At 45.0% G+C, this 21576-nt stretch overlaps 2 protein-coding genes across 2 annotated transcripts in view; both read left to right on the top strand.

Moving 5' to 3' along the window:
* Window positions 1–21576, top strand: part of slc36a1 (solute carrier family 36 member 1) — a 59001-nt gene that overhangs the window by 10500 nt on the left and 26925 nt on the right. The window contains exons 5-11 of the mRNA XM_033621851.2: window positions 368–456; window positions 2930–3019; window positions 3575–3659; window positions 8334–8561; window positions 12972–13070; window positions 15833–15999; window positions 18411–18580. Coding sequence (XP_033477742.1) covers window positions 368–456; window positions 2930–3019; window positions 3575–3659; window positions 8334–8561; window positions 12972–13070; window positions 15833–15999; window positions 18411–18580 — 928 coding nt within the window. The remainder of the gene's footprint in view (window positions 1–367; window positions 457–2929; window positions 3020–3574; window positions 3660–8333; window positions 8562–12971; window positions 13071–15832; window positions 16000–18410; window positions 18581–21576) is intronic.
* Window positions 13171–15438, top strand: LOC144463913 (uncharacterized). Its single transcript, XM_078169667.1, has 2 exons — window positions 13171–13204; window positions 13304–15438. Exons 1-2 carry the CDS (start codon window positions 13171–13173, stop codon window positions 15436–15438), a joined length of 2169 nt encoding a protein of 722 aa, XP_078025793.1.

Here is a 21576-nt window from a genome sequence, read left to right as displayed (position 1 = left end):
AGCTGTGAGACTGTTAATATGAAATATATCATTTAATCTACAGTGTTTGAGTCTCAACAGTCTCTCTCTCTCTCTCTGTCTGTCTGTCTGTCTGTCTGTCTGTCTCTCTCTCTCTGTGTCTGTCTGTCTGTCTGTCTGTCTCTCTCTCTCTCTCTCTCTCTCTCTCTCTGTCTGTCTGTCTGTCTCTCTCTGTCTCTCTCTGTCTGTCTCTCTCTGTCTGTCTGTCTGTCTGTCTCTCTCTGTCTCTCTCTGTCTGTCTCTCTCTCTCTCTCTCTGTCTGTCTGTCTGTCTGTCTCTCTCTGTCTCTCTCTGTCTGTCTCTCTCTCTCTCTGTCTGTCTGTCTGTCTGTCTGTCTGTCTGTCCTCAGCTGGGACCTGTCAGCCTGCTGTGTATGGGCTTGGTAGCGATCCACTGTATGAGGCTGCTGGTGAAGTGCTCCCACCACCTCAGTGCAAAGTAAGTACACACACCTGACAGTCTGAACACTGTTTGGCTCTGTGTCATGTGACCTCGCTCCAGCAGGTGAGGTGGAGCTGAAGCTCTGTGACATATGCCAAATATCTAACTGACTGAAGTGACAGTAAAGCTGACCGCCCTCCTCAAATGTGCTGCCATTCACTTTAGTACTGACTGATGTGTGTGTGTGTGTGTGTGTGTGAGAGAGAGACCTCAGCTCCTGCTCTGCTCTGTCGACTTCTGTGCTCACTGTGCCAACACCGACTGTTTGTTGTGGCTGGTGGTCAGATGACACTCTGTGTGGGCGTGTCTCTGTTTCTGCTGTGGACACACGGAGGTTTGTCCCCAGCTTGTGCTGTCCACATCCACAGTAGACTCATAATTAAACCCTATGCTGCATCTGTCCCAGGCTGCGGTGTCATGTAGGAGCGCTCTGCTCTGCCCGTCATGATGAAAAGCTCTCAGGCATCAAACACGCGTCTTCTAGGCTCGGTTTATTTGGCGTCCTGTAAAGAGTGAAGTCAGGATCTCTGTCAGTGCGCCTGATGAACCTGTGACCTGTGATCAGCTCCACCAATCAGAGGAGGAGCAGTAAACGCTGTCAGCCATCAGATGATGTAACCACACAGACGAGGCAGTGAAGTTTTACAGCTGTTAGTGGCTGACACACTGGTTTTACTGGTCATCAGATTCCCATTAGTGCGTGTTGCTGTTGGCGCTGCCTCCAGCAGTCAACCCGCCCGTCCACCGTGACTCCTGACCTTTGACCCGCTCATGCAGAGATAGACACCAGCTCCGCCTCGCCACACCAGAGAGGATTAAACACACAGAGAGCATTAGGGGTGTAACGGTACACAAAAATCTCGGTTCGGTACGTACCTCGGTACACAAGTCACGGTTCGGTGTTTTTTCAGTACAGTAATGAAAAAAATAGACAACTATTAAATATCTTTTACTTATTGGTAACCTTATTAAAACATACCACCACAGCAGTTAACTCTTTTTACACAATTTTTGAATGAAACAAATATATAAAATCCTGCTTTTTCACATTGTTTGAATGAAAATAGAAATATAAAAGTGAAAAATAAAATCTTGCTGTTTTTTTAACACATTTTTTGAATGAAAAATATAAATATAAATTTCTGCTTAAACAGTTTTACTCAATTAAAATAAAAAGTATAGTGCAGCTGGTCAGCTTTAAAGCCTGCTCAGATTCAGTTTTGCTAGGAACTTACTTAGCTTTCCCACTTTGTTAAAGTGCAGTAAACAAAACATGCTTATATCTAAAGTGCAGCTTAAACAGTTTTACTCAACTCCAATGGCGTTGGTTATTTCTTTAGCGCGATGGTCAGGGAAACGCTCTTTCTTTTTAAGCGATGACGATATCGTAGTTTGCACCAGATTGCTTTTTCTAGTCGTGCCGGTTAACGTTCAAACTCGGGTGGTGTCGCTTTAGATGCGTTAGCATGTTAGACGTGTTTCAAAGTACATACCCGACCGCTGTTCTGCAGTGTCGGCACACTGCTTTTGTCTTGTCCACTTGTTTATTTCCATCTTCGTATTTTACCCTGAAACCAAAGTGTTCCCAAACGGAGGACTTAAGGTTTGCGAGTGGGTCTTCAGGTTCGTCAGGCTCACTTGCCATGGGGTCCATGTCATTGGTTCGACAGCCCATTAGTCCGACTGTCCGCGGTGCTGAATGGCTCGCGGCAGGCGTATGGTGCGCTGCGACCAGCTTGAGGCGGAGCAGGCTCACGGCTTATGTGTTTGTCACTTTCTTTTTCATTTTAACCCACACCATGCACAAAGTGAAAGCGGAGATTTACGGGACTTGGTCCGTCACTCAATTATGTCCGTCGGGGAACTAGATATTTTAAATGGTTCGGCTCGCAAAAACGAAATTAAAATAAAACAAAATAAAATAAAATAATATCCTGCGCCCAATAATTCGGTACAGGGTCGTGCCGAACCGGAAGTCGCGTACCAAACGGTTCGACACAAATACATGTACCGTTACGGCCCTAGAGAGCATGAATGAAGAGCATCACATGACTCCTCAGCTCCTACAGCTAATATTGATCTGACAGGAAGCGCTGGTGGGAAAAATTCTGCTCTTCCTGTTTCTCAGGTTTCTTTTACTGCAGAGTCAGAATCATCACTTCCTGTTTAAATCATAGACGTGAAACCATGAAGCCTTTATCAGCCTCTGCTCTCTGTTCCTCTTCCTGCGTAACGATCAGTTCATCACCACTGTATACTGTGTGTGTGTGTGTGTTTGTAACTGTGCGCCTGTGAAGCATGATGGGAAACAAAGTGACCACGACCCTCAGTGAATAAACAGAGACTGAAAACAGACATAATATCTGAGTATGAACGCAGAGAGAGATCAGTGTTCTCAGGTTGGGTCACTTTCAGAGACAGAGTTTAAGCCAACATTACTAAATCACGTGTTTGTTTATTTCCCGTCCAGGATGAACCGGCCATCCCTGAATTACGGCGAGGCGGTGCAGTACGGGATGGAGAACGTGTCTTGGCTGAGGAGACACTCAGTGTGGGGAAAGTAAGATGAATGTTTTAGTCACGTGACCAAAATCCACTCATATAATTTACACAATATTATAAAGAGGTCTTCAGTGCTGATTTCAAACTGCCCTGAAGTCAAACAAATAATTTCATGTTTCTAAGTTTGGACCAAATGAACGCTGGTTTTTCAGGGAACTTGTTGAACATAAATAGAAACTGATTCACAAACACAGAGACCATCAGATGAAGCACAGCAGGACGCTGTGAAATGAGATACAGGATGGGGTCTGTCAGGTGGCGTCCACATGACCATCAGGACCAAAGGTTTATCAACAGTATTTACTTTACCTTGATGATTTGTTTGGTCCTGTTGAACTCCCAGTCAGAGACACTGGTCTCAACATATCAGGACTTCCTGTCAGGGAGCGACTGGGTCGTCTATGTGTTAGTCAGTGAAGCTGATGTGTGAGTGAATAGTTCTGATTCAGGCTCAATAATTACTGTAGAAGCATTCTGACCTTCTGTCCAACCTCTGCTGTCTGTCTGTCTGTCTGTCTGTCTGTCTGTCTCTGTTTGTGTTTCTCTCTCTCAGACAGACGGTGAACTTGTTTCTCATCATCACCCAGCTCGGCTTCTGCTGCGTCTATTTCGTCTTCCTCAGTGACAACATTAAACAGGTCCTGATCTCTCTCACACACAGACACACAGACACACACACACACACACACACACACACACACATTTAGTTAAACTTCATTTTAACTTGTGTCTTTTCAAAGTAAAACTAGTTTCACAAAGTTCATCAACATGTCAGCCACGTCACAGGAAGTGTTCAGGATCTGAGTCTCACACTGTGACACGGAGCCACACCTGAACACACAGTGAGTGAAGTGTGGGTGTGTTTGAGTTAGGCCCTGTTTAGACGACAACGGTTTCTCTAAAAACAGAAAAGTCTGTCTTTTGCGTTTTAGAAAACTTCCACATTTATATGACGACGTTATTGAAACGATCTCCTTTCACACGGAGCTGCAAAATCGAGTAAGGTAAAGCTGCAGTGCTGGAGGATGCAGTTTCAGGACCGCAATTTTAGGACCAAGCGGAGGCTGCAACCTGAAGTTTTTTTTGCTATACCCAAATACTACTTTCTTATTGAGTAGTTATAATCAGTGTTGGGCACTAATGCATTATTTGATTGATGAAGCCCAGGTAACTTGCCGGTCCTCTCCCACACTTGAGCACCCATTCTGGGAGGGCCGCGGAGGTCAGGCCGGGCGGGCCAACACTGTGTATCCCAGAATGGGTGCTCAAGTGTGGGGGAGAGGAGCGGAGAGGACCGTGACGACGTGGAGTTGCCAGAGTAGATCTACACTTTGCTGGAGAAGCGTTGATAAAATCATTGCGCGTGCCTAGTGACTGGAACCGTAATGCGCATGTGCGAAAAATCTCCGTTTTCAGAGGACCTGCATATTGCAAGTTTACATGACAACAGAGACGGTGCTGTTTCCAAACAATTGCACTCTGGAACTCGTTTTCAAAACGTTGTGTTGTCAGTTACCCAAAACGCTGCTGTCGTGTAAATGATCGGCCAAAACACAACTAAAGTTTACCGTTTTCAGTTGAAATCGTTGTCGTATAAACGGGACCTTAGAGACTAGGACGGGCCAGTCGTCACCTTTGCAACCTGACGATGTGTTTATACTCTGCCTCTTCAAGGCGGGCACGTCACGCCAATCTACCGCCCCCCTGTTCTGTATAGAAGGTACAGTCCCAGAATGAGGAGACAGAGTTGTCTCACCTTTAAGCCGGCAGCGGAGAGAGTTACAGTGCCGAAACGATGTCTGTACTAACGGGACCGCCGGCAGGACGGGATCATAACAGGACAGGTAATTTGTTAAGATCCTGACACACCGTCAGTCAGCGTTGGGCCGTTGGTGAGCATCTGCTGCCCTCATCGGTACGGTGTGTCCCACACCAACGCCCGTCTACTTTTTTCTTGGCCGCTTCATCATGTTGAAGTCAATTTATTGAACATGTTAAAATCATACAGACCCACAATAAAGACAGAAACAAACTGGATCCTCAGAAACTAATGAGCAACTCAAATAATATCACTGATGTTCAAACAGGGTCAGAAGAAGTTTTTTATATATTAATCATAGAAAATAAAAGTTCAGTTTACAACCAGCAGCATCTGTGATATTCAATCTGACTCCTGTCAGACCACGTTCTCAGATTGTTTACTGTGTCCATGTAACACACAGGCTGCTGTGTCATGTGACCTTTGACCTGCACGCCTCGACTCATCTGAACCAAACTGTGGTGTTGACGTGACGCCTTGGGAACTGAGGAGGTGTGAAGTGTGTGTGTTCTGATTATGGAGTTGACCATGTGGTCGGTCACATGATGGTAATCTCAGGTCATATGTCAGTTCCCATGGTAACATCAGAGCGTTCCCACGTACAGTGTGTACGACTCACAGAGAGCGTGAGAATGTCTCAGTGTTTGTTCATAGATAGGCCTACTAATAAATATGTGACAGACAGAGATTTATAGGGAGGAACCAGGATTCAGATCCTGTATGTGAACACGCACTCAGCTGATAGAGGTGATGTGATTTCCAGACCAGCAGGCAGAGAGGATTTAATGTAATAGATTACATCCACAAAAACCTAGTCGTCAAACCTGGAAAAGTCATGGAATTCCAGTCTTGTTTTCCAGGCTTGAAAATGGTTTGGGAAAGTCATGGAACTGTGTTATTAAATTATTGGAGTTGTCAGAATATCCACCAGGAGCATGATGGGACATCAGCTCTGAAGGAGTCTAGTTGGAGTCTTTAAGAATCTTACACCGAAACCTCAAAGTGTCTTTAGCCATCAGAGGATGTCACACTTTAATCTCTTAACATCTTTTAGAGACAGTAGCCCTTTTTAAACAGGAGTTGTGCAAATTTGCAGGAAAGCCCAATCAGTCTTTTTTCAGCATTGGCAGTATAAAAACAAAATCAGGGAGTGCAGCAAAATGCCGCCTACCTACTTTTGTTTATACAGAATGCGCCTTTTTCGGGGCAATGGGGGGCGTGAGCAAGTAACAAAACGTGTAGCTCAGCGTGTGACGTAAACAGTGACGTGGGAGGGAAGCCGCGGCTGGTCAGTCCTTCGGCGATTCTCTCGTAAGTCGGCCCGTTCTTCACCGTCCCCGTCATCTGACGGTTAATGGCCTCTTCGTTTGCGAGGACAAGGAGGGCGCGCAATTCCTTGTCTCCCCAGTTGCTCATCTTTACAGTGTCTGTCAGGTTTGTGTTTCCCTCTTGCTACTAGCTGCTCGCTAATTCCTGCTATCAGCTGTTTCCTGTTTATCCACCGCCAGTGGCTCGCACGTGCGGCGTCATCAACAGCTCCTCCCACAAGTCTTCAGCAGCCCCTCCCGTTGCAGAAGGTGTTGGTGCTGTTTAAACTAAAAAGGTTCCACCAATATGTCTACCCTACGAGGCGGAAAATCAACTTGCCAATCCGGCTCTGTGTGTCTAAATGCTCGCAGCTTGCCGGCAAAACGGCCCAACATTCACCGAAAATCTGGCAGTGTGAAAGGGGCTTTGGAGTGTTTGGGAGGCACTCAGTGTGCACCTCCTGGATAGACTTGGCCTGTGTAGCACAGTTTGTACCACTAGATGGTGCTGTCTGTCACCAGACTGAATATATCTGGGTCAGTCTCACTGAAACAATCAGCCTGTCAGTGGTGATGTTGTGAACTCATAACTGTTCCTGATATGATGAATGATTGAAACTTAATCTGGCCTTTTTGATCATTAGTTCATCGTCTGAGTTCTGAGTTTAACCGGGGTGTTTTTATATATTTCCATCACTGTAAGTTACAGTAAATATTAGTGATGTGCTTGATGAGTCAATAAATTATTAAACAGTGCCTCAGTCACTCACTTGGCTCACTTGGGTTGGGAACCAGAGGGTCACCGGTTCAAGTGCCTGTATGGACCAAACATGGAGAGTGGACTGGTGGTAGCTAGAGAGGCTCTCCTCCTGGGCATTGCCGAAGTGCCTTTGGGCAAGGCACTGAATCCCAACCTGCTCAGGGCACCCGTCCATGGGCAGCTCTGACATCTCTCCATTTGATACATGTACAGGTCCTGATTTATTAAAGTGATTCAAACTGTTCTGCAGTGAGTTCTCCTAATACCTAAAGACATGTTCCTGACTCACTGACTCTCATTGTTGATAATGAGTCTTTGCACACGGCACAACATCTGACCTCATACAGTGTGTAGGAGGTGTTACCTGATCCAACAGGTGACTGATGATCATTCAGCACACCTGGATCACAGCAGATTTGGATGGTTATGAACATTTTTGACTTGTCTTATTTTTTCTTTTAAAGGAAAATTAAGAGAAAAAAAATGAGAGGACTTTGAGAGAAAGTTGCTGCACGAGGCCGGACGAGTGTTTTCTGATGTTTGAACTCGTCGTCTGGTCCAAAGTTTAAAGTTTAAATGTGAGGGAAGTTAGTGGTTAGAAACATCACCAGTAAAAACTTGACTGAGTCACAATCAATGGTTTCAGACTCTATCAGTAGTGATTATAAGAACAAGCAACAGTTGAACAAAGTAAAAACTGGCTCCTCCCCCTGCTGAGACAATGGGTTGGGACTGAGTGGAGATGAAGTACATGGACTTACATATACACACACATGAAGACACATATAACACGCACACCCCCTCCAACTCAACGCCTTCTTGGCGCCTCCCCCCCTCCCTCCCTTCGTCGCAATGTAGCATGGGCTGCGTGCGCCCCCCAGTGTCTGTGCTGCGACACCTCCCCTCCCCAACACGACCCCTCCCCAACACGACCCCCCCTCCCATATGTGCAAGTCTTCAGGTTTTGTTGTAATGTCTTATTATGTTGCTTATGTGCTGAGGTGGGTTTTTTTTCCTGTTCCCACACTGTGTACAGGAGCCTAGTTTGGGAGTTGCTTTTTTTTCCCTCTTCCTCCTTTTTGTTCTCCTTTTTTCATATAAGTAAACGGGGCGCTGCTCGTGTGGCGACCCACAGTTCTCCCCTGTTCTGATATGTGGGGGTGGGAGGGGCGGGTTGTCAATATTTGTAGTATTTTCTTTTTGTTGTATGTTTTTAGTTTGTAAAGCGCTTTGGGGTTGCATTTTTGATGTATGAAACGCGCTATATAAATAAAATTTGATTGATTGATTGATTGCTGATGTCACAGTTCTGATTCACAAACATCACCTGGATAAAATCCCACCTTCATCGCACCTGTCCTCACGTCAGTATTTACAGAAGAGATCATGTGAAACACTCCCTGACTCATTTCTGTGCCTTCGCCAGGTGGTTGAAGCCGCCAACGCCACCACCTTCAACTGCCACATCAACAACACCAACCAGACGCAGATCCTGGTGCCGAGCTTCGACTCCCGTCTCTACATGCTCTGCTTCCTGCCCGCCATCATCCTGCTGGTTTTCACCCCCGACCTCAAGTACCTGGCTCCGCTGTCCCTGGTGGCCAACCTGGTGATGACCGCCAGCCTGATCCTCATCTACTTCTACTCTCTGACGGTGAGTGCCACGTTTATCTGATCTGTTTTCATGAAGACTGTCTCACCCTTACTGTGTTCACATGCTCACAGTGAACCAGCAGTAGGTTACAGGAAACTGCTGTGCTGCAGCAGCCCGAGTGCTCCACAGTCTGAGGGTGTCAGTGTACACAGGAGTCACATTATGGTGTCAGCTCAGCACGAAACAAACACATGAACACAGTTCTGTCTGTTCTCATTTATTCTGAACCAACAGTAGTTAAAGTGTCAAAGACAGATCGTCTGCTGCAGACTGAGGAAACATTTTACCCTCCAACACCTCTGCTGAACTGGTTTCATTTCAGACAAAACACTGAACAAACACGTTACCAAACCAAAACTTTACCTGTCAACGTTACAGATCAGAAGCACAGAGAGTCGTTGACTAGAGATGATGCGCCGTCTCATGGCGGTCACTTCCTGTCAACGTTACAGATCAGAAGCACAGAGAGTCGTTGACTAGAGATGATACGCCGTCTCATGGCGGTCACTTCCTGTCAGCGTTACAGATCAGAAGCACAGAGAGTTGTTGACTAGAGATGATACGCCGTCTCATGGCGGTCACTTCCTGTCAACGTTACAGATCAGAAGCACAGAGAGTCGTTGACTAGAGATGATGCGCCGTCTCATGGCGGTCACTTCCTGTCAACGTTACAGATCAGAAGCACAGAGAGTCGTTGACTAGAGATGATACGCCGTCTCATGGCGGTCACTTCCTGTCAACGTTACGGATCAGAAGCACAGAGAGTCGTTGACTAGAGATGATACGCCGTCTCATGGCGGTCACTTCCTGTCAGCGTTACAGATCAGAAGCACAGAGAGTCGTTGACTAGAGATGATACGCCGTCTCATGGCGGTCACTTCCTGTCAGCGTTACAGATCAGAAGCGCAGAGAGTCGTTGACTAGAGATGATACGCCGTCTCATGGCGGTCACTTCCTGTCAGCGTTACAGATCAGAAGCACAGAGAGTTGTTGACTAGAGATGATACGCCGTCTCATGGCGGTCACTTCCTGTCAACGTTACAGATCAGAAGCACAGAGAGTCGTTGACTAGAGATGATACGCCGTCTCATGGTGGTCACTTCCTGTAAACCACCAGCATTTTACAGAACAGAGGGTTGACAGTAGTTGTTCGTTTCAACTTGTCTGGTCTTGAATCTTTGGTCTGAACTGGACTTTAGAGAAACTTGACTGGTGCGCGAAAGCGCACAAACATCTGGGTGGGATTCTAGTTATTTATTTTATTTAAATATGGTAACAGAGAAGTGATGAATATTTCATGCTGCTCTGCTGCCTCAGTGATACTTTTCCTGATCTGCGTCTTTGTCTCGCACTTTTAAAACCTTTGAGACTCATTCTTTAGAAAACAAACTTACAGGATAAAGAGTGAAGATAAATCAAGATAAGTCCGAGTAATTTAAGATTATCTTTACATGGAATACACTCAGTCTGTGCTGTGGTATGTGAAGTGGAGATTCACTGAGTGTTTTCCAGCTGCACATGAAGCAGTGATCTGATGTGATTTGTTCTTCATCTTGTTTCATCTTGTGTTTCTGCTCTGCTGATTGGGTTCTGGGTCTTTATGGATAACAGGACAAGTGGTAGCGACAGAGTCTCCAGATTACCTGTTTTCAGCTGTGGAGTGTTTCATCATGCAGTTTCTGCCCTTTACAGATAGATAGCAGGCGTGTTCCTGAGAAACAGCCTGGGAGGGAAAAGAGCAATTTCCTGCATCAGAAATATTCCAGAGATTCAGCTCTTAGAGATAAATATAAATATACCTGTGGCCTGTAAGGTGTTCATGTGGCTGATGAATCATCTCAACAGGAATTCTGGGAAAAAGAAAGAGATAGAAAAAGTCTGGAGTCGTCTTCTTTTATTCGCTCGGTGTGTTTGGTGTCTTTTGTCTTCTTTTAACCTCAGAATGTATAAAAATATTAATGTGGCTCTAACAGGCTCCAATTTCATCTTTAATGACTCCACATCATGGTTTTAAAACCGTCCTGCTGACCTTCATTTAAAGACTGATATAAAATATGATCATCCACAGTATAGGTGCAGTTTAATGTTTCTGACGGTGGGTGTTCAGTTAAACTATCCACCTCTAAACCCAGTCCAGTCCAGTCCATTTTATATAGCATATTTCAAAAACACAAAGATACCAAAGTACTGCACAAAAATCCACATAAGAATATACAGAATATCCACATAGGATTATACAGAAATACACATACGAAATATACAGGTCATAGATACAGAAGTGATACAGACAGTACAGCAAGCTCAAGGGATAAAAAGACACAGAGACAGGTTGGTCTACTTTGTCAACCAGAATCAAAGCCAAGGAAAACAAGTGGGTCTTGAGGCGGGACTGAAAAGATTCTACATGGGCAGGCAGGTCATTCCATAGCCTAGGGGCAGCTACAGAGAAGGCGCCGTCACCTCTCATTTACCCAGAACCAGAGTTCACCAACCTGCAGCTCCAGAGACACATTCGGCCTATAAGCTCCTCTCCAGAGGCTCCACGTGGCTTTGACAAAACATGATATGGAAATGAATCACAGTTATTTTTAAACACTTTAATTTGTCATTGTTTTAGGCTTAAAGTGATTCTTAAATTTCCAACTGTAAAAATGTGTGGCCCGTACACTGAATTTAAAAATGTGTTAACATGTTAACTAAAATGTGCGTCATACATCTACTGCGAGGTGCCTTTTCTTCTAAATTTTATCCAAACTAAATAGTGCTGTCTCAAGTCTCCCTGATTTTAGATTTCAAATCCAAAACAGGAATATAAAGAATTTAAAAGGGATGAGCATGTTTACATCAGTGGTGTGTAGTGGAGGGTGCACCCACCTCTTCTTCTGTCTGGTTATACCCACCTATTAGCCAAGACGCCGGTGGAATTTAGAAGAGAGTACATCCGCTTCCTCCTCAGTAACCTGCCCACCTACCTGTCCTACACCCACCTCATCAGCTACACTACTGGACAACATAAATAAAATATTCAGGTTTCAGTTTCAGTTTAGTTTATTTAAGAAGGGACGGTGCAACTGAATAAATACAGGGAGTATAAAAATCATCCAAGTGGCTATTTTTTTATCTGTAGTCCCTCAGCCAGGTGTTACACAAGGCTGCCTAAAAACATTAATATTCTAGTAATATTCTTGTTTACATGCAGCAGTGCAGACTCTGATTAACATTTGTTTATCGCGTCAAAATATGGAAAAGTGAAACGGCTCGAGCCGCTTGTCATTTTGCTTCCTTGCAACCCCAACCCTTCAAAGTTTCCTACCAGTGGTGGACCGTGTAAAGACAGCGTCCTTCTTTCATTCCTTCTTAACAAGGTCAGTGTTGTGACATTAGCTCATATCCAAAAACCTGTTGATATCCAAGTCTTTCATAAAGTTTATCAGTACGTGTGTTTCTCACTCTGACCTGAAATGTGGGCTCTTCTTTTTGGGCATGATCTCTACACTACAGCCTGAAAGACTGTTGTCAGGTTGGTTTACAACGTGTTCATGACAACACACAGAGCCTACTGTACACAGACGAGAGACACATATTCTGAATGTGCTGTCAACATGTCCAAATAATGCTGAATAATATGGACATGCCACACATGTCTTAATCAGAAAATGTTACAGTTAGAAAAAGGTCTGATTCAGAATATCCTGAATTTTTCTTCTCTTGCTCTGAAAGTGTGTAATGAGATTACATATGTCAGCCATCATATTGTCATGGATTTATGTGATGTTAAATGATGTCTTTATATATGAACGTGTATAATGTAGTGATGTGTATGTCTTGTCTCTTTTTATGTGGCACACTGTGGAACTTTCTCTGTGTCCTATATAAAGTCATCGTTATTATTATTATTATCATTATTATCCAGACAGAATAATCTGTTTACATGACCCGTATCAGATTCATAACATCATCATCATATTTAGGACAGTAGTCGAACATTAGTGTGCATGTTAACACAGTCACTGTAACTTTGTCTCCGGAGCATCTGTGGCTGCTCAGCCTTCTCTGTGACGCTGTCAGCAGCTGCAGTGTGAAAAAAGACAAAGTTTGATGGCTCTCATTTCCTTTTATTCTCCCACTCAGGTTAATTCAGCAGTAATGACGGCTCTCTTTATATCAGCCCAGTTATTCCACAGCGCTCAGAGACCCTGATCATTACAGCTAATGTGGTCCGGCAGGACACTGAACGGTGTCCCCTCAGCTCGACGTGTTGGGGCTTAAAGTGATTACAGATGATCCAGCAGATATCTGATCAATGTCTGATAATCAGGAACGAGTCAGTCACACATGAACATTAACAATAAGCTGATGATGTTTCTGCAGAATGTTCATGTTCCTGTTTCTGCTCTGTGTTTCCTGCAGAACATCACGTACCCCATCAACCTACCTGCAGTGGGCAGACTCAAAGACTACCCTCTCTTCTTTGGGACCGCTGTCTTCGCCTTCGAAGGGATCGGAGTGGTACGTGACCAGCTGATGATAACACGATAACATCTCAACAGTTAAAACCCTTTTACATCTGGTATTAACAGGAAATGTGTCTGGATACATTATGTGGATGATGGATTCTGATCAGGAGTCTTTGCTTCACACCTGTAATATAAACCTTCACATTCTGTCCATGTTATGTCAGTATGTAAATGAGGATGGCAGAGTTGGCGTGTTTGTTGTGAGGGGGGACTCGTCTCGCTGAGTGTTTGGTCAGTTGGGCGTTGGTTTGGTCGGTGGTTTGTTCAGCTGTTTGTTCACTCAGTCGGTTGTTTGTTCGTTCCTTAGGTTGTTTGTTTGGTCATTTGGTCAGTTAAGTGTCGAGGACAGTGATGACGACAATGACGAGGAAAGTGATGAGGAAAGTGATCAGGACAGTGATGATGACAGTGATGAGGACAATGATCATGACAGTGACGAGGAAAGTGATGAGGAAAGTGATCATGACAGTGATGATGACAGTGATGAGGACAGTGACGAGGAAAGTGATGAGGACGGTAATGAGGACAGTGATGATGATAGTGATGAGGAAAGTGACGAGGACAGTGATTATGACAGTGATGAGGATGGTAATGAGGAAAGTGATGAGGACAGTGACGAGGAAAGTGATGACGACAGTGATGAGGACGGTAATGAGGACAGTGACAAGGACAGTGACGAGGACAGTGATGAGGACAGTGATGAGGACGGTAATGAGGACAGTGATGATGATAGTGATGAGGAAAGTGACGAGGACAGTGATGAGGATGGTAATGAGGACAGTGATGATGACAGTGATGAGGACGGTAATGAGGACAGTGATGATGATAGTGATGAGGAAAGTGACGAGGACAGTGATTATGACAGTGATGAGGATGGTAATGAGGAAAGTGATGAGGACAGTGACGAGGAAAGTGATGACGACAGTGATGAGGACGGTAATGAGGACAGTGACGAGGACAGTGACGAGGACAGTGATGAGGACAGTGATGAGGACGGTAATGAGGACAGTGATGATGATAGTGATGAGGAAAGTGACGAGGACAGTGATGAGGACAGTGATGAGGACAATGATCATGACAGTGACGAGGAAAGTGATGAGGAAAGTGATCATGACAGTGATGATGACAGTGATGAGGACAGTGACGAGGAAAGTGATGAGGACGGTAATGAGGACAGTGATGATGATAGTGATGAGGAAAGTGACGAGGACAGTGATTATGACAGTGATGAGGATGGTAATGAGGAAAGTGATGAGGACAGTGACGAGGAAAGTGATGACGACAGTGATGAGGACGGTAATGAGGACAGTGACAAGGACAGTGACGAGGACAGTGATGAGGACAGTGATGAGGACGGTAATGAGGACAGTGATGATGATAGTGATGAGGAAAGTGACGAGGACAGTGATGAGGATGGTAATGAGGACAGTGATGATGACAGTGATGAGGACGGTAATGAGGACAGTGATGATGATAGTGATGAGGAAAGTGACGAGGACAGTGATTATGACAGTGATGAGGATGGTAATGAGGAAAGTGATGAGGACAGTGACGAGGAAAGTGATGACGACAGTGATGAGGACGGTAATGAGGACAGTGACGAGGACAGTGACGAGGACAGTGATGAGGACAGTGATGAGGACGGTAATGAGGACAGTGATGATGATAGTGATGAGGAAAGTGACGAGGACAGTGATGAGGATGGTAATGAGGACAGTGATGATGACAGTGATGAGGATGGTAATGAGGACAGTGACGAGGACAGTGATGAGGACAGTGACGAGGACAGTGATGAGGATGGTAATGAGGACAGTGATGATGACAGTGATGAGGATGGTAATGAGGACAGTGACGAGGACAGTGATGAGGACAGTGACGAGGACAGTGATGATGACAGTGATGATGATAGTGATGATGATGATAGTGATGATGACGGTAATGAGGACAGTGATGATGATAGTGATGATGATAGTGATGATGACAGTGATGAGGACGGTAATGAGGACAGTGATGATGATAGTGATGAGGACAGTGATGATGACAGTGATGAGGACGGTGATGATGATAGTGATGAGGAAAGTGATGAGGAAAGTGACGAGGACAGTGATGAGGATGGTAATGAGGACAGTGACGAGGACAGTGATGAGGATGGTAATGAGGACAGTGATGAGGACAGTGATGATGATAGTGATGAGGACAGTGATGATGACAGTGATGAGGACGGTAATGAGGACAGTGATGATGATAGTGATGATGACAGTGATGATGATAGTGATGATGATAGTGATGAGGACAGTGATGAGGACAGTGATGAGGACAGTGATGAGGACAGTGATGAGGACAGTGACGGGGACAGATGACGGGGACATAGTACTCTGACACATGAGTATTGTTTGTTGCTCTTGTGTTGTTTAACATGCCGTTTAGAGGTACTTCTCTTCTTCATTGGTATTCAGTGAGCAGCCTCCAGAGAGCTGAGAGAACGTGACCTCTCTCAGTGTGTGGAGTGTGGAACCAGAGAGCTTCAGCCTTTTAACAAAATGTCAACACAAATTTAGCCTTCATTATAACATCTGTGAGTTTGAATCCAGACAGCGCAACCTGAGAGGAAGTGACATTTAAACTGGAAACACACAGGAACATGAAGACACTTTGTGTTTTACCTCTGATGTTGTTCACATGTAAGAACACATCAGTCACGCCCTGATTCAGGTGTTAACTGTCTGAGTGTGTGTCTCTGTGTGTGTGATGCAGGTTCTTCCTCTGGAGAACAAGATGCAGAGGCCTCAGACCTTCATCCCCGTCCTGTACGTGGGGATGGGCATCATCACCTTCCTGTACATCAGCCTGGGAACCATCGGATACATGTGCTTCAAAGAGCACATAGGAGGGAGCATCACTCTCAACCTGCCCAACTGCTGGTAAATTAACACCAACACTTCCTGTGTTAAAGAACACATGTGAAGTTCAGACCAATCAGAGCACAGTGTGATTCATCACCAGCAGGTGTACTGTCAAAGAGGGCGCCTGTGTCAGTTATTAATCCTTCACTGTGTCTGTGCTGAGCTCACATGTTGCATATTGAGCTCCTGTGAAAATGATCCCACATCAGACCTGAGGTCATGTTGTGTTTATAACAAGAATATAACACAGAGAAGAAGAAGAAGAAGAAGAATGGTGAATTTGAAAGACCCCAGCAGCTCAGTATGTCAGTGGAGTTCTTAGTGAGGTTAAGAGATGAAATGTTTTCTCTCTTTGTCCAGCCGAGGACGTCATCACTGTCCACACTGACTCCTCAGTTCTAATTTAATCTGCTTCACTGTCTGGTAAATGTAGAAAAACATCAGTTCCAGCTGTTCACAAGCGTAAATGTAACACACCTCATGAACTGAGACGCGCTGTTATTAACACTGAGGCTGCGTTGACACCTGTTCTGTTTGGTTCAGTCTGACTCAGGTTGGTTTGTTCATTTGTGCAGGTGTGAACACACCAAAACAACTGGACTGAGACCTTCTTGAAGAGGTGGTCTCGGTCCGGCTCCAAAGGAACTCTGGTGCGGTTGGTTTGTGGTGAGAAGGTGTTCGACCTGGATGTGAAGCAACTGCAGTCACATGACACATTGTTTGGGTTAAACATGAGCATGTTACAGTCCTGGAGGATTATTAATGTGCACCTCCTCCTGTACTGCCTTAATATGCACATTCAGCACATCCAATGCATCAAAACATTGTTTTCTAGTTGGAGCCGCGCCTCGTTTTCAAACTGTATGCTTTGACTAAAATGAACAATGACAGCAATATAGTCCACGATGAGCAGCGCTAAAATCAACCTGCGTAGTTGTCCCTCCATTGTGACATTAGAAAGTGTCACATTTATCTTGCAAGTGTACTCTTCTTCAACGTTTGCTTTACTTCCTGGATTTTTCCCACATGGAAATTCTGACCAATCAAGAGCAGCTTTCTCACACAAGGCATTTGATCTGGTCCTCTTGTAAATGCTGCCGTGAGAACACGAACCAACTCTAGGCAATTATACAACTTTGGAACAACATGAGTCCCTGATTCAGACCAGAGGAGACCACTCTAGGGCTGACAGCAGCCTCAGTCTAATATTTATTCTACCACATTATATGATGTCTGTTCAAACATCCCTGCAGAGCTCAGAACATACAGACAGAGGTTTTCTGGGTTTTTGTGACGCAGAGGTGAAAACATGAGCAGTGTTTGTACACACACCTTTAGAGCAACAGCTTTACCAAACAAACATGATGTGGTTTTGTATCTTCAGAGAACTCACAGCGTCCCATCAGGTGTGTTCCTGTGTTCTTCCTGCACTGACCAAAAAAAACCCCCAGAATTTATTTCATTTTTACATTTAAAGTCCAGTTCAGAGATGTACGGTTAGATGAAACCATTTTTAGAACGTGTCATAGAAAAGTGTCAGCGGTGTGAGCTGGACTCAAGCCGGCTGATGGTGTCACCTGACACTCAGCTGGTCAAATGGCCGGTGGCTGGTTTTAAAGCACGTCACCTGTTTCTACAGCCAATCAGCTTGTAGTGAAGTCGGCTGGTCAAGTCAAAATGACCGCAGACGGCGTGTTGGCTTGCTGCAGCAGGTGCTCCGTCCCCACAGAGCCCTCTGTTTCCGTCCTCACGGTGTGCCGCAGAGACACAAATTCCCACTGTGCTGGGCTGACGGGCCGAGGCAAATCAAACCAAACCAACCAAACCAGCGCATGAGCGTGGGAAAAAAACAGACAGGATGTTCTTAAATCTCCACAGTACAAAGGAAGCAGCTCAGAAAAATAATCTTCACTTTCACAGAACAAACAAACTCCTCTGTACGACCTGTGGTGTGTGTCTTCATTAACACCATTATCTTCATCTCTGTAGAGACAGAGCTCAGCTCGATGATGTGGACTCAGTTCATTCCTTCAGTTCAGAGTCAGAGACGTACATGTATGAAGATCCTCCTGTGACTGGACCAGTGCTGCTGATTACTGTAACAGAGGCTGTAATTAGCAGCATCTGAGTTTAAAGTGATCAGAGGACTGTTTGCTGTTTGTTTTTAAAGATCTTCCTCCTCCTCCTCTTCCTCTGTTCTCCAATGGATCTGTAACATGAACACTGAGGCCGTGTGTCGATGCTGGTTTTGTGTGATCTGAAAGGATTCTGATGAGCTGTGTCTGAGCACATTTAAATATCATAAAAGTGTCTCTGTAACTCTGCTGAGCATCACTTCTCATTGAGTCTGTTTCAGTCCCCTTTGTTGAGCGTCTCTGTGTGTGTGTGTGTGTGTGTGTGTGTGTGTGTGTGTGTGTGTGCGTGCGCAGGACGTACCAGGCGGTGAAGCTGCTCTACTGTTTTGGTATCTTCATCACCTTCGCCCTGCAGTTCTACGTTCCAGCAGAGATCCTCATACCGCCCTTTGTGGCTCGTGTGTCAGAGCGGTGGGAGAAGGTCGTTGACCTGCTGCTGCGCTCCTTCCTCGTCATCTTCACATGTGAGTAACAACCAGTCGATGAGATAACTATCGTTCCACTGGCTTTTATTCAGCACAGTGAAAGATGAGCAGATTACTGAGCTGAAATATCACGTGTGTGTTTGACATTTTAATCTTTCAAGTATAAAGGAGCTCATTACTTTGTTTGAACAGCTCAGAGCTGTGTCCTGATGATGAACTGAAGTCTGGGCGATGATAGAGACGATGCTTCAGCTCCAACACGAAGGAGAAAATCAGCAATATAATTATCAGGATAAAAGTCAGATCATTATTTCTGTAAAGTTTAAAGGAAGATTTTGCTCCAGAGTTAAAGTTAAAGACCATCTGGTTAATTTGGGTTTAAACTCCTTTATTGTCAGAACATGTTGAACAGCTGAACACGAGTTTCCTGAATCTCTCATGTTCTACAGTGTTCACAGGAAACACGTCTGTGTCAGTGCAGAGTGCAGCTGTGTCTTTTTGTTTTGTGCTGAGGCTCAGATGTAGTTACATCCATACCTAGTGTGTTTTAACCCTGTTTACTGTGGTGATTTCTCGCTCTGTAGAGCTGCAGGTTACACACAAAGTTAACACCGTAAGAAGTCCAGTTCTGAACAACATGATCAAAGATTTGTGCCTGTTTTACTAAACTGCAATGTGTCTGTTGGAAGTAGCAGCGATCAGCTGAGGAAGCTGGGACACGGTTGTTTGGCAGAAATCTGCACTCTGCTGACGCACTGTTCAAGTTTCTGCATTTTTCTGGTTGACTTATGGATATTTTTTCTCTTCCGGGGCTCTGAAAACCTTTAAACTCTTCAGTTGTTGGGCCGATCAACATGCAAACTGTGAGGATTAATTAAAAGTAAAGATGTTTGTAATTTTGAGGGTAAAACCCAAATGAAATAGAGACATGATGGAGGTCTCATCCTCACTGACATTTGAGAAATTTGTCTAATTTGTTTGATCCTGTTTTTTGTTTCAGCTATTTAATGAAGAGTGTGTCAGCAGTGTGTGTGTGTGTGTGTGTGTGTGTTAAACTGCTGAGATGAACCTGATTTAAATACACACCATCTCAGAGGTGGAGGTGTGTCCAGGCTGCTGCTGGAGTCCTCTGGTTTGGTAGATGACCTTGAACTCTCCCATGAAGCCTCAGTAACAGACAGACAGAGGGACAGAGAGCGTGCTGCTGTTGTTAAAGTGAAGTCATCCTGAGTTTATTCACTGTGTGTAAACACAGGTTTCTGTGTGTGACAGGAAACATCCTTCGCTCTCTGACTTCAAACCAGCGATCTGATTTCCATCTTCTTTCATTGTAGATTCTGACGCAGGCTCATCGTACAGTAAAGTTCAGCACGCCGCCTTCGCTGCAGGAACAAGAGCCTGCCGTCTGTTTGCTGCTTCCTTCCTGGCAGTTTTAAAGCTTTTCCACTAGTTTCTTCTTTAATGCATTTTTTATTAGTTTCATTCAGACCAAAAAAAAAACTGGAGCAGTGACAATCAGCTGGACCTTTAAAGGATCCAGCAGATGGATGGAAGCAGCTCCAAATGTGCAGCGCAAACCTTATCTGAGATCTGTGTCTTCTTTAAACAGCTCTATCTGTGTCTCATGGAGCGGGGGGGTGATTGACTGCTGGGAGCAGAAGAAGAACAGTGAGCAGGTTTAGTGTGGACAGGACTTCAGGCAGAGCTGAAACCTGAAGAGTGTGTGTGAGTGTTTGTGGAGGAGTGTGTGTTCAGTAGGTCTCACGTGAGACCCAGTAACCTGACAGCCACGTGTCCTGTTAACACACACTCACACATTCCTCCGTCTGTCCGTCTGTCCGTCGTCCAGCTGGAGGCAGCAGTGTGCAGTGATCACTAACTGCTCTGTGAGGCCGTATAAAGCAGCAGTTATGATCCCATTCAGCAGGACGGCTGCTGTTGTCTGTGTGATTGAGAGAGGAGGAGCTGAGGCATGATGAGGTCAGCAGGGGGCAGACTTCCTCCTGTTGAAGCATCATTCTGTTCACATTAAAGCTGCCGTGCTGAGAGCTCTCATCAGAGTCAAGCTCTGTGTGTTTCAGAGGAAATCTGCTCAATGTTTATAAATGCAGAACTATTTGTACGTGTCTTTATGTCCACACTGCTGCGGCTTGTTGGAGCCTCTAAAGCAGAGACCTCTGAACACGCTGCTGACTGTCTCTCTGAGGTTGTGGAAATGATAACAGCGACACCAGTTTCTGCTTCCTGAGGGTCTGAGGTCCAGAGGGTGGAGCTAATCTACACACCTTTAGTAAGTCTGTTCTTCCTGTGTGGGACACATTTTCATCACCATCATCACGTCCTCCTGTGATGATGACGTTCCTGGTTCTGCTCTGATGTTTCTGCCACACTGACCTCCTGATGCTCATGTTTTACTCTCAGTAACAGTTTCACCCTCTGCTCTACGGACGGATATTATTTCTGATGCGGTGCTAAAGCGCTTGTGTGTTCACAGATTGTTTTTGTTTTAAAGTGAAGACATCTTAATGTGGGAGGGGCCATGTATGACCTAGTAGTTGCACAAATGAGATCAAAACAAATATAGTCAACAAAATAGTTCAGAGAGGGCTGAAGGGAGGAAATGTTGAACCCATGCTAACTTTGTTTGTAGTATAAATATGTGCACGTCCATGTGACTGATACAAGTCTGCAGCTGTCTGCTGATGCTGAGCACAGAAAGTATGTCTGACCCTTTACTCACCCACCTGCCCTGGGAACGCTCAGAGAGATCTGGAGGATGTGACTGAGGAGAAGAACACTTTGTTCTTGGTCCAGGAATGAATGGATTCATTAATGTTTCTTATAAAAGCAGACAGTGAAGGGTTAAATCCCGTCAGTCTCCTCAGGGTGATTTATGAAATATGAAATATATAAAACCAGCAGCTGTGTTGAGCGTGAGTTCAGCCCTGACCACGTGTGTGGCAGAACGTCAACAATGGTACAGATTAAATCCTGGATGGATTGTGAACGTGACACCAACGCGTCGTTCTGAAAGG

This window comes from Epinephelus lanceolatus, chromosome 7 (genome assembly GCF_041903045.1).
Source record: "Epinephelus lanceolatus isolate andai-2023 chromosome 7, ASM4190304v1, whole genome shotgun sequence".
Classification (NCBI taxonomy): domain Eukaryota; kingdom Metazoa; phylum Chordata; class Actinopteri; order Perciformes; family Serranidae; genus Epinephelus; species Epinephelus lanceolatus.
Note: the sequence above shows the minus strand (reverse complement) of the source record. Positions and strands in the feature narration are given on the sequence as shown.